Here is a 13737-nt window from a genome sequence, read left to right as displayed (position 1 = left end):
TCCAACACACAGCTCCAACAGGTCGAGACAGGAAGCATGGGGCAAAGGCTGTTTCCAAGCTGCATCCTTAGGAGAATGAAAGGAAACCGAAAATACTTCCTAGGGTTGTACTGTTGCAAAGCCTCGGACTAATCAGCATCAGTGGTGGCCATTCATCAGGCCCTCATTTTAAATTTCCCATAGGAAACACTGCAAGCAGTTACGAGGAATTGTAACAACTTGGCATTAATATGATCGTTTGTGTATAAGCAGATCTTCTTTCTATTGTTCTAAACTTAAAAACATGCTCTGCTTTTCACCAATGTGACCTAACAATTTATGGGATCATCGTGCTTTTTAGTGCTCTAAGTAACGACAAATTTAAAAATCCAAAGCTCCTTTCAAAACCCTGCAGCTTTGGTGCTGCTGACCTCTCCAACTTTCTCTCATTCCTCTTTGTCTCTCTCTCTCCCTCTTTCTCTCTCTGGGCTCCAACACACAGACGCTTGCATGAATTCTGGAAAGCACCACCTTCCTCCTACTGCAGGCCTCTAGGCTTGCTATATCCTTTGCCAGGAGCACTACCTGCTCCCACCGTCCCTAAATCCACACAGCAACCCAGTGATCTTTTTAAGAGCAAAAATGAGGGGCACCTGGGTGGCTCAGTCGTTAAGCGTCTGCCTTCGGCTCAGGTCATGATCCCAGGGTCCTGGGATCAAGTCCCGCATCGGGCTCCCTGCTCTGTGGGGAGCCTGCTTCTCCCTCTCCTCCCCACTTGTGCTCTCTATCTCACTATCTCTGTCTCTCTCAAATAAATCTAAAAAAAAAAAAAGAGCAAAAATGAGGGTGTAGGGCCCCTGCTGATGGCCCTTTTACAGCTTCTCCCTCCTCTGAATGCCCACAGGACTTCGTCCTCACCTCCGGCCTGGCATTTAATCACTTTCTGTCCTGTGCCTTCGCTATTTGCCTACAGGACTTATTCCTCTATAGCCTTTTCTACGTTTGTATCCCCACCGAACCTAACCGAGGGGTGGGACTGTGACTGGTGGGTGGATGGAACGCAGGCAGGCAGGCAGGCAGGCAGGTGGACTCTAAGAAAAGCCAAAAAAGCACCTGAAATCTCCCAGGAGTCCAGGGACCCCGTATGAAATTTTCTCAACACAATACACCAAATTTCCATTGTCTACATATATGGCATTCAGCGTAAATTTAAAAAGCTACTGTTTCAACCAACCCCCCCCCCCAAAACGAAACTGCATGGCGCGACGGAAACAGAAAGAACTGCGAGAGGAAGGTGATAGTTTCAGTTAGAAGGAGACTTTCAGGTTTGCTCTCACACCAGAGGAACTATTTCCGCGTCCAGACCGCCTGCGCACCGGTGGTGGTCCGGCAGCCGGGAGCCGGGAGCCGGGAGCTGCGCTGACGCCCCGCCTGCGCCCGCCGACTCAAAGGGCAGCAAGGCCGGAGCGAGGGGGGCGGAAGGGGCCGGGGCGAGGGCGGCCCGAGAGCGTGAGATCAGCTTGCAGGGGTCGGGCAGCCTCGACAGGCAGCGCACTTGGCCGGCGCGCGGGACGACCTCAGGGGCTAGGAATCCGGGCGTCAGGTTTGAACCTGGCACTGCGTGCCGCCCGCCCTGGCCCGCAGCTCTGCCGCCCTCGCCTCCCTCGCCGCTCGCGCGCGCATGACTCGGTGACACGCAGCAGGTTGGTAAAGTAAGTCCCCTGGGATGGCCCGCCGAGGAGTTCGTGCGGAGATGGCACTCCATTCTCTTCCTAATTTAGAGGAAAGGTGTGTGCCCTTGCCAGCATTTTGTGCCCCTCGTCCCCTTTTGGAGACGCCAAATCTTTTTCTGTCCTTCCCTTTTGAAATTGTCTTCCCTGGGACACCATGAGGCCGTCCTATCAGGTTTCCTCTTGTGTTCTGACGTCGTCCCCCCACTCCCACTCAAGTCTGTGGCTCCTCTCCTTACACTAACTCTAAATGTTGGGGTTGCTCCAGGCTCCGTCCTGAACCTCCACCACGCCTCACCCTGGAACTCTCTTACCCCAGCCAAGGGCTTGGATAAACATGATAGATGCTGACCAGGGCGCCAAGGTCCTTCCTGGCCCAGACTTCATGCTCACCTTCAGACCAGCCACCTGCTTTAGGTTTCCAACTGGTGGCCTCACAAACTCTTCACACAGAGCGTGTTTAAAACCAAACTCATAGCTGTCATCCCTTCAAGTCAAAAGGCTGGAAGTTATCCTTGTAGGTTCTCCATCCTTACTTGTCCATATTCTATGCAACACCAAATTCTTCTTCTTCTTCTTCTTCTTTTTTTTTTTTTTTAAGATTTTATTTATTTATTTGACACAGAGAGAAAGCGAGCACAAGCAGGGGGAGTGGCAGGCAGAGGGAGAAGCAGGCTCCTGGCTGAGCAAGGAGCCTGATGTGAGACTCGATCCCAGGACCCTGAACCGAAGGCAGATGCTTAACAACTGAGCCACCCAGGTGCCCTGCAACACCAAATTCTATTGATATAACCCACTACAAAGCTCACGCCCATCCATGTCCAAAATAGCCCCTCTAGCGCAAACCCTTATCACTCCTTGCTTACAAGACTTCCTAACTGAATTCCCTACAACTTCTCTTGCCTCCATTCAGCAGTCAGAACACCTTTCCAAAATACAAATTTTACCAATACGTCTCTGCTTACAGCTCTCCGGTACCTTTCCTTTACTTTTAGGATAAAGAGCAGAATTCCTTAACATTGCTACAAAGACTTCCATGGTTTAATCCTACCTACTTTTCCAACCTAATTTCATATAACACTTCCCACTGGGACATCTTCACCTCTCTCCCATTCATTTCATTTATACCTCATTTTATATCTTTACTTCCTCTGCTTCTTAAAATTCTTGATTTGTAAAGGAAAAGCATCATGGTGGGGAGAGGCGATTTGGGCTAACATGGCAATCGCCATCTTCCCTTTTGTTTGTTCAAAGCAGTTACACTAAAAATTCAACCTTCATCTGTCCTATTGAATATTATTCCCTTCCTCTGAGTCAAAGAACTGGCCTCCTGTAAACTGACAACACTTTTATGCTCAAATATAGCAACCGTCACCTCCGTGAAGTCAAGTCAGTTGTAATGAGGTTCAACAGGAAGTCCAAATGTAAAGCATTAGACTGAAAGTGATGAATAAAATTAACATTGAGAATAGTATACTCACATTAGAAAAAAACAAACAACAACCCAAAACCTGGCAAATGTTTATCTTCACAACAAAAGCAATTATTGAAAGTGTCCTTTAAGTAGCAATCTATTCGAATGTATTTTTTGTTATTTTTACAAATACGCAAATTGCACATTACTTACAAAGCCTAAAGCAAGATACTCCTGACATCCATCAGTTAGGTAGATACCAAAGGCATTGGTAGCTATCATCCTATTTGCCAAAATCGAAGTCTCTAAACCTGAGATACTCAAGATGACAAGATGAGTATTTTTATTTTATTATACTTACATGTGATGATGAAAATGCTCATAGTATTTTCTAGTTTTAAAATCTCCTTTATGAGATTTTTCAAGATTTAATATGTCTCTCAGGTTGGGTGAGAGTCTGAAGATTTCTTTATTTAAACTAATCTTGAAATATTATGGTTTAATGTGTGAATGTCTGCTTCCAGCTTCATCTTTTTAAGGCATGTCACAATATGTGTTCTAATTAAAATTTAAAACTGAAAATGGCACTTCCCTCATTAAAGAGTTTTTAAACTGAATTCAGTTTTTCTCTCACATTTTTCACAGCTGCCTCTTTTTTTTTTTTTAAGATTTGATTTATTTATTTGAGAGAGAGAGTACGAGCTGGGGGTGAGGGGCAGAGGGAGAGGGAGAAGCAGACTCCCCGCAGAGCAGGGAGCCTGATGCGGGGCTCGGGGCCCCATCCCAGGACCCCAGGATCATAACCTGAGCCAAAGGCAGACGCTTAACAGACTGAGCCACCCTGGTGCCCCACACTCTTAATAGTCTAAAGTCATCAAGAGTCAATGAAATTCCCCACATTTTCATTCTGAATGATTACAGCTTAAAAGGAGTCACCTAGTTTCACTGAGAGTTCATAGCACATTATATTACAACCTAGACTTGGAAACGGCCCATGTGGACTGCAGACACTCGGCCTGATAAGGCCTACAGCAGGAGACCACATCTGGAGATGTCTTCCCCTAATGCCCGACCAGGGCCCAGGCAGACAGCAGGGAGAGGGAAAGAAAGTCCCAGCCAACAGGTAGGTTGGGGACACCAGTTGTCCTCTAACCAGCAAAGGAGTTCAGGGTAAAGGAGGAGGCTGATGACTCAGTCTGAGTGAGTTCAAAGGTGAAAGTGAAGAGATGATTAGGACACGAGATACAGGAGAGTTTCTCCTTTCCTTACACCTGTAAGGGCTCCACGCCAAGACAGCTGGTATCAGCTACAGCATGGAGACTCATCAGTGAGTAGGCATGCGAAGGATTCTATATGCAAATATTCAACACCCCCACATCCTTCTGACTGCACAAATAGCAATTTCTATATTTCTATGAAATCATCTATAATTATAGAAAAGTTTCAGGGGCGCCTGGGTGGCTTAGTCGTTAAGCGTCTGCCTTCGGCTCAGGTCATGATCCCAGGGTTCTGGGATCCAGCCCCACATCGGGCTCCCTGCTCGGTGGGAAGCCTGCTTCTCCCTCTCCCACTCCCCCTGCTTGTGTTCCCTCTCTCGCTATCTCTCTCTCTGTCAAATAAATAAATAAAATCTTAAAAAAAAAAAAAGAAAAGTTTCAATATAGAAAGCATATTTAGCTAACTTCAAAGAGTATGGTATTCACTGAGCATTTTCTATATGACTCAACAAAAGGTATGCTATAACCTTTTAAGAGGAGTTGAAATAAAGAAAATTAGAGTGTTCAGGACAGCTAGAGGTGACATGAAGCAATGAGGACCAAAGGGGGAAAAAATGTGTATAAGGAGTCTGGGTAAAGAAAAGCTAAAAAGGCAATTCTGATTTGTACTGAATTGCTTTTCAGAGTTCATATTAAATGTGGTTTTTCAATCATTTAAATTTATATTTTGTTGGCTCTTTTAAAAAAAAAGTTACCAAATAAATACTTCCTCTTTAAACCTTACATTGCTTTTACGAACAATATATTTCTGTACAAGGAGATTAGCCATAGATTTTCTGCTATCCCTACAGCCCTTCACAAAGATATACCCATGTAAGTATGTGCATGCTTACTGTGCCCCATTATAGTTCTCAGTTTGACAAAAGAACGATGGTAATTCATGTACATTTACAATGTTGGGAAAATATGTATGGAGTACACTTATAGCATCTTCTTAGAGATTCTTTTCTGAAAGAAAATGCATTTGAAAATTGTAGAGTAAAACTGTACTGCTTAAAGTCAGAAGAATGAATCAAATGGTCTTTTAGGGGCCCGACCATTGTTTATATATCCATAAAAAGAAGTAACAAATATTCCAAGAAGAGATTGGGCCACAAAGCCTCTACCAGGGAGTGGGTGCCGCGTGCCTTGCATCTCAGCTGGACAAATGCACTGCTCCTCCACCATCTCCTCCCACGCCAGCTCAGCCGTGGCCTCACCTCTTTGCCCGTGGACCACAGCACGTGAACGTCCCCTCCTACCACGAACCGCCCCCTCCCGTGAGGCAAGAGCAGAAGCTCTGGGTTACTGTTGGACCCAGTGCACTGCGAGGTAGACCAGTCTGTCTGCGATGAGAAATGATCTTTCAACATTTGGAATCCCCTTCTACCAGAAGCAAAATGGGTGATAATTGGAAACAGTAGTAGTAAGTAAGTGTAAAACTTACATGGTCAATGTTCTGGCCATGGAACTGTCCTGACCCTGAAAGACTCTAAAACTCATGGAGAGACCAATGGTCTCCAACAGGGAGAGAAAAATAGCCTCCGGACACAAATATGCATATATAGAGTCAAAATGTCAACAATTATTGGAGAACAACGACTAGTAAAACAAAAAGGCTTATCACTCTCCCTCAACTGTCCCTTTATTATTTTTTAACTGAGCCACCTGGTCAATTCCAAGCTACAGGAAAATCTGACAACATAGCTGAACAAAAAAGAAAAAGAGAGAGAGAGAAAACTTACTCATTTAAAAACTGTTCTCTTGTCAATGCCCCCACAAACTAGAGTTTGTGTTTGGTTTTAACCTGTAGTCCCCTGACATTTTTGAAGGAAAGGCCACTACAGTGAGTCACATACACAAACAGAGACTTCTGAATAGACAGGACACAGAAGTCCCTACTAGAGACATAGGGATGTTCTTATAATAATAGATCAAGATTCCATCAAGTCTAGAAATTAATTTATATGAAAAAATTTTAAGAAGAATTAGAAATAAGCCAAGAAGCTGTCTTGTTAAAGAACATTAAACAAGCAACTGAAATCTGGTCCCAGTATTCAGTGTGTGGCTCTGGTCAGGGCAATTACTGTTCTGGGCCTCAATTTGCCCATCTACAAAGGAGGATTACACATGTTAGAGCCCAGCTCTGCGATAACTAACTGTGAGAATCTGCACTGTTCCTTTACCTGGGGCCTGGGTATCATGTTCCCCATCTACAAAAGGAGAGGCTGGTGTCAAGAACCTCTAAGGACCACTCTCATTTAGGACCATGATGCTGTAGGATGAGAAAAAAGTGGGGAAATGTGCAAACCTTTTTGTAAGAAATGTCCCACCTACATGCAGCTAAAGATTTGAGTAACTTTTCCAATGTTTAAATTAGTGTGGGAAATGACTGGGTTGCAATTTAATTTTTTCTAGAACGTGAATATTGACAACAGTGAATACGAATAAAATCTGGAAAAGAAGCAGGTTGGAATTCTGTGAATGGTCGACCAGCCTGAAGAAGGCCAGGATGCGTATGCCTTTAGCCAGGTGATCTCCATCTCTCTTCTGATATAGCAGAAGGGAAAGACTTGATTGAGCCCTTCCACTGATCATTGTTGGAGGAAGCACCATGCTCTTCTTCTTTCATAATTGTGACATAAGGAAGCACATGTTTGTTGGGGAGGCACATATTTAGACATATAGTCACCCACAGAAACAGAAAAGACTTAGCTTTGGGCCTTGGATATGATTCAAATATTACATCATGTACCTGGGGGTTATTATATTAGTACACAGCCCAGTAATGATTCAGTAATCCGCTAGGCCTAATTTGTGACTAAATTTGAGTCTTCCATAATCTATGGCACTCCTATTTCTACACTGGTCTGTAACAGATGATTCAAGACTTGTCGTTGGAAATTTCTTTAGGAAAAAAAAAGTCTACATATAGTTGAACCACTAAGGACTTAAATGGGAAAAATATCCCCAAAATTGCCTCGACAGCTTAATTCCATGCTCCTGACCTTCCTATCAACACGGGTCACAAACCAATTTTCTTCCTCAGCTCCTTGGACCAGTCGAGCTAAGCCAATGTCTGCCCCCAGCTCAGGACACCAGAATTTAAGCCTTCATAGGAATTTCCAGCATATACTCCAACCCAGTTCTATACTGCTGTTTATTGCACATACTTGAATATAATAAGGTGGAGGTTTTTATTTTTCCGGGGCAGGGTGGGGGGGGAAGTGTTTTCAAAATCTCCCCTGGTATGGGGCACTTTCTCAATTGCTTTTATTGTTAAAATATTATTTGGGAAACACACACTAATTTGACATGACGTCAATCAATGTTTTGGATGTTTATCAGTAAGAAAGAAGAAACCGTGTTGAACACAATTCTCATTCTCATACTTGTTCATTATCTCACAATGGCGAGTGCCGGAAGTTGTCATAAATAAGGCTTTCATGGTGTTTGCGCTGTGAAGATTACAATGTGCGTTGAAGGATAATGTTTAATCTTTTGGACAATTTGAAAATGGCGTACTTTCTAGTGACGGCATCAGAAGCAGACTCAAATCGAGCTATATCTCAAGCCACCCGTGTCCGAAGTGAAGGAGAAACTGTATTCAAGTTGCATTTGATGCTAAAGGTGGAGTTTGAATGTAATTAGTTCATGAAATGTGGATTTACAAATTAATACTTGTAAGTTATTATTTTATAAATTATGTGACTTTAAGTGGGTTTGTGAATTAATATGCTAAATTAAGCATAAAAAGACATGTGACCCCTGCACGTACACTGCTAAATGTTTTCATAACCTGGTTGGCCAAATCCTTTTTTTGGCGGGGGGATGGGGGAGATTCTCCTATTGAGAAGTGGGAAACCAGCTTCTGTGGGGATCCTCTCATATCTGGGTATGTTCTAGAGAGCAACAGACTCAACGAATCTGTATGTGATGTGATCTGGTGGTTGACAAAAGGCAAGGATAAGAAATGTTATGAAAGCTAACTTTGGAATTCCAACCTGCTTTGGGCCCCTTGTCAGGAATTCCATTTGTTTCATTGGGTAAGACCGGGGATTCATTTCAGCCTGAGCAGAAGGGCTCCTCATCACCCTTCTTGGGCTAATGAAAGGAACCTCTTCAAAAATCTTACCACTTAAAACTCAGAAGGTAATATATTGACATTCAGCCCTGGCAAGGCAGTTAGTTATAATAATATTGAACACGGAGTGAGAGCTTCCTAGGCACTATGCCAAGTGCTTTAGAGGTAATGACCACACAATTTATTTTCCTCACTTTAGAGACCAGGAACTTACATAACAAGGGAAGTAGCTTGTCTAAACCCCAAGAAATGGGAAATGACAGAGCTAGGATTTGAACCCAGGCCCGCACCTGTTTGCATCATGCTGTACCATTTCCACAGTTTAAAGCAGCAGAATCCATCAGAGAGTCTAAACCTTTCTAGGGGTCCCTTCCACTATCCACAGCACCTTTTTTCCCATATCAGGCCGTGGGAGAAATCCAGATTAGTGTTCTATAATCACCCTGGATTCTGAGCTCATCATTCTAGAATGATTGTTTCAAAGCTTAGCTGATGGCTGGATCCAACCATATCATTTTAGTCCTCATTCTTTGTGTATTCACATTTTTATATCTAAATACCATTTATTACACCTACGTTGTTACAGCTCTCCCTTGGGCTAGCAAAACACTCCTCTTAGATAATGTTCTCCTCTATCCTCAAGGCTTGTTTCTCCCTATTCTCCTTCATTGTTGTGCCATCTCCTTGGTAAGTGTTGAGCTTTCTCTAACTTCGATGTCCCAGTAATCTCATGTATTGTCAGGGCTTTGTTCTCCACATTTGGGCTCCTCATTTTATATTTCAAACTGTTCTAAACTTCAAAATCATAGCTCCAGCTCTTCACCAGGACTGTTGGGCATCTCCACTTGTGTCTCTGATTCAACAGATCCCCACAGGAACTCATGCCTTTCTCTTCATCCACCACCCAACCTTGCTCCCAAAACTGATCCTTCCCTTAGAGTTCTCATTTCCTTTCATGGCATCACTGTCTCACCAATCGCACTCACCTGAAGCCTCAGACCCGTCTTGGACTCTTCTTTATTTCTCGTGCTTTCCCCTTACTTGTATCCCTAACACACGTGCATTGGATCACCAAATTCTTTCAATTTTACCTTCTAAATGTCCTGTAATCTGTTTCCACTTTGCTGTTTCCACCACCACAATGAAAGCCTTCGTCATCTCTCCTTTGGATTATTGCAATGGCCATTTGTTGCCCTCTCCTAGCTCACCTCCATCCTCTAAGGCCTTCAGTAAGTGACTTTTCTAAGACACGAATCTGACCGTGCCCACCCCTGGTTATAAACCATCTGCAACTCTTGTTGACCTCTGGGGCACTATCCTAACTGCACAGCCTGGCATACATATAAGGCCCCTCACTATATTTCTAGTCTCATTCCTGTCTACTTCTTGCCCCTTCTCCAGTCGTGTGATCTATGTGAACTGTGATCCCGACCAATGGAGTTACATGCCACATTCTCTCACACCAACGGTGAGCTCCTGAAGGGAAGTCCTTATCTTGCTTACTGCTCTTTTCAGATCCAAGTTCACTATTTATACGTGCACTGTTGGCTTCAGACTTTTTAAAGAAATGTGCTTCCAGGGATTTTATGGCACTTTACAGTAATTCCTCATCCTTTCAGCACCTCTGCAAGGTGGCATAGTGCTACTGTTCCCATATAACAGGCAAAGAAGAAGATTCCAAGAAGCTGAGAAGCCTGATTACTAATAAGAAACTAGTAAGCGGGTCAGCCAAACTTTGAAGCCAGGTCAGGCTGACTCTAAAGCCTGCGTTTTAGCTGCGACCAGCCCTGCAAGTTTCACTGATGATAGCTAACACCATAATTTCACCTTCAAGAGAACAACTGGGAAGCAATGTCATTGCTTTAGGCTCTCATAGGTGCAGCCCACAGGATGCCCAGAGGCAGGTCACTTTGGGAAGTGGCAAGTCCCATACTTTAGTTGAGCTTTCACTGCGTCCCAGCATCCCGTGAACAGAAGAGCATGGGTGCTCTATGAAGCCCTTTGGGGGGGGGCCTAATATCTTAAGCAGCCCATCACCAAGGAAGGGGAAAGTCTAGAAAGGAGACTGAACACAGCTTCTGACTTACTGGTCTAGATGGAATACTCAGAGCTTGTCTATCCTGGAGAAGTACAAGTCAAGCTCTGTCCTCCCGAGTCTGATTTTATTGAACAATTGATCAAATCCTACATATTTATTTCTGTTATCTAATGCTAACACAACACACCTATACTCAACTATAGCCAATGGGAAAATTGCTTCAATAATTACCCATTATGTAAAACATATGTACTAGCTCCTTTATTACCTTTACAGTGTGATCCCAAAAGCTCCAGCCTAAGAACCCCTGGATCAAGTGCAAGATGTATCTCTGCCAATAGCTGGTGTGTGGCTTTCTGCAAACCCATTTCTGTGTTTTCGTATTTTAAGCCATGGGGTATAGTAGTTGATCCATAAGCAGTCCCTTTGGATTCTAGTATTTGGAGACTCTTCTTACTTTTAGGATGTTTCTCACTAGGTTAACTCTAAGGGAACCTAATCTACATGATTATTTTCATAAATGACTTTTAACATCCCTGGTAGTCAGGGATGACAGGTTGGAAGTTAATTCCAAGAAAAAAAAAGGACTATCAATGCATTCGAACACATGCTAAAATACCCATGCCATTCAAACATAATTCAGGCCAGCCATTTAGGGAAAGTTTAAGATAATTCTGTGCCTACGTGAACATTATCTCATGGTCACGCATTCACATGTGTGAAAATGACTCTTGGACCTATTGAAATGAGTATTGAAATGCCATCAGGTGCAGGAAGCAATATAAATATGAACATTCAGGGTAATGAGACAAGCAGATATTATCGCTAGAACTAAGTGACGAGGAAGACACCCGATAGTGTTGTCATAGCTGACACATGCCTAGAGCAAATGGTTGCTAGGTTCTCAGCAAGTTCTGTTTACATGAGTGAGTTGAACCTCTCACGACATGACAGCTGAGCTCAGATCAAATGATCTATGACAGAGGTGCCCAATAAATGCCCACTGAATGAATATTATGTCAGAATACCCTTAAGAAATAACATTATGCAAAAGTGAGGCATGGCCAAGGCTCAGTTTCCATCCCAAAGACGAACCGAGAATTCCAGAAGGATTATTAGAGAGGTTCCTTTTCCATCTCTGTGGTGTTCACAGTCACAAGAAAACATTCCCACCAAATCCCTTCCACGAAAACACATTATGGGAAAAGAATTTATATGCCAACATATTACTGATGATATTCCTGATCAAACGGGGGCCCACTGACCCAAAACGCAATCAAGAAGGAACATTCTTAAAGGAAGGAAAATCCTGGTTTGGCACAACCTACTGGCTTCACCTTTGAAACTCGGACAGCTGTATATAATATCGGTCTTACGTTAAACCCCTCTCTGGAGAAGCCCCAGATGCGGGAGGAGGAGGGAGCTCTAAAGAAGTTCTCGACACAGTGGGAATCCTCGGAGGTGCGCTCAGCCAGCAGAGGCTGCAGAGCCAGGCCAGTTACCAGCCCAGGGCTGCAACGTTTCCTCCGGGGGAAGCCGACTCACCTTCCCTCCTGGACGTGGCCGCGGCCGCAGGCAGGAGGAGCGCCAGGCAGAGGCCGCAGCTCAGCCAGGGCGCAGGCATGGCCGGGGCCGCGCGTCCGTCCGCCGCTGAGGGGTCGCTGCGCGCGGCTCGCCGCTGGTAGCTTTCACTCTGCGCTCCGCTCTGCCTTCCCTCTCCGTGATCAGGTGGTTTTATCGACTCTTCTACCTGACTCAGTCCTGACAGGAAGAGAGCCTGTGTTTCAGGGTGTGACTCACCTGTGAATAAGGAGGACCCAGCCCTCTGGAGGCAGACAAACACACACGGCACACACCGCGCTGCAAAAGCGCTCCCCCCAGCCGCCGGGCTCGCCCCTCTCGCCGCAAGAAGGTTGCGCACCTGGCCCGGGCCAAGGGTGTGGCGCGGAGGCTGCGGCCCCGGGATCCTGCTGGAGGCATGTGCCACGTTCCCCGCAGCCCTCCTTCTCTCCCGGGGTGGTCCGCGGCCCGATTCACAGAGGGAGCGAGCCGGCGGCCTGCCGCTTCCTCAAACCGGGAGCCCCAGTCTCAAGTGCGCAAACCTAGAACCCACTCGGACCCCGATCAGCTCTGGTCTAAAAGACTGCAAGGAAAACAGGCCAGTTGGAGAGTCCTAACAGGGTGCCTTGCACCCTCTGGCCTACCCTTCACCACTCTGGGAAGTACAGCAGCCCTCCCCCCACCCCTCCACCCCTGCTCTGCTAACTCTTCTTTCCTTCCCTCCCCCTCACCAGGCTGGGCCGAGGGCTCCTCTCCTGGGACCCCCTAACTTCCTGATCACCTGGGCTGTCAACTCATGAGCTCACCTGTTGACTGGCTGGCCTCCCTACGAAGGCTAGGTGTCACTCTCTGTTCCTACTCTCTAGGGCAGTCGCTGGCTCACCGTCAGTGCTCAGTAAATGTTCTGTTGAATAGAATAAAGAGGACTCAGATTTCATATTCCTTTTACAACTTGGAGCGTTTTTCCCATACTGTTCTCTGTGGGCCCACAGAAAATGTTTGACAAGACTAACCGTGAGTGTCATCCAAGTCCATTGTGCTAAGTGAAGGGAGTGATAACCAGGAAACTGCAAATCTTGCTGTATCCTACATCGTCTTTATCCCTAAGGAGGCTGGTGGAAATAATGTAGAGGCCTCTGTCAAACAGAAGGCTTTGGTTCCTACTAGAGACTTAAGAATTACCAGAGAGGAGGACGTCTGGGTGGCTCAGTGGGTTAAGCTCCCAACTCTTGAGTTCAGCTCAGGTCATGACCTCCCGTGGGGTGGTGAGATGGAGCCGGCTTTGGGCTCCACTCTCAACAGGGAGTCTGCCTGACCCTCTCCCTCTGCTCCTGCCCCTGCTTATGCGCGCTCTCTCTCTTTCTCTAAAATAAGTAAATAAAATCTTTTAAAAATTAATTAACTAAATAAAAATCACCAGAGGCTTATACGTACTCAGTATATATGCACAATGTGTCCAAAACAACTCCTCTCCTACTTTTCATCATCAAGGCCTGCAAAGGCTTCCAATAAATTACTGTTCACTGACTAAATGAATGAATGTTCTCTAGAGAGTTCTATAGAACATAAGGCAACAAACAATACAACATAGTACATGATTATGTGTCAAAAGGTGTAAGAATTTCAGTTTATGCACATAATTGAGAGCAGTATGGGCTGGCTGGGATAGCTAGGGA

General features: G+C 45.1%; 1 protein-coding gene across 1 annotated transcript in view; it reads right to left on the bottom strand.

Annotated features, from left to right (window-relative positions):
* The window catches only part of LAMC2 (laminin subunit gamma 2), a 53428-nt gene extending 40110 nt beyond the window's left edge, over window positions 1-13318 (bottom strand). Inside the window, exons 1-2 of the mRNA XM_035010613.1 lie at window positions 12868-13318; window positions 12047-12262 (exon numbers count right to left, since the gene is read on the bottom strand). Of these exons, the coding sequence (XP_034866504.1) occupies window positions 12047-12125 (79 nt within the window). The 5' untranslated portion in view covers window positions 12126-12262; window positions 12868-13318. The remainder of the gene's footprint in view (window positions 1-12046; window positions 12263-12867) is intronic.
* Between the last annotated feature and the right edge of the window lie 419 nt (window positions 13319-13737).

This window comes from Mirounga leonina, unplaced genomic scaffold, assembly GCF_011800145.1.
Source record: "Mirounga leonina isolate KUSES-001 unplaced genomic scaffold, KU_Mleo_1.0 Mir_154, whole genome shotgun sequence".
Taxonomy (NCBI): domain Eukaryota; kingdom Metazoa; phylum Chordata; class Mammalia; order Carnivora; family Phocidae; genus Mirounga; species Mirounga leonina.
Note: the sequence above shows the minus strand (reverse complement) of the source record. Positions and strands in the feature narration are given on the sequence as shown.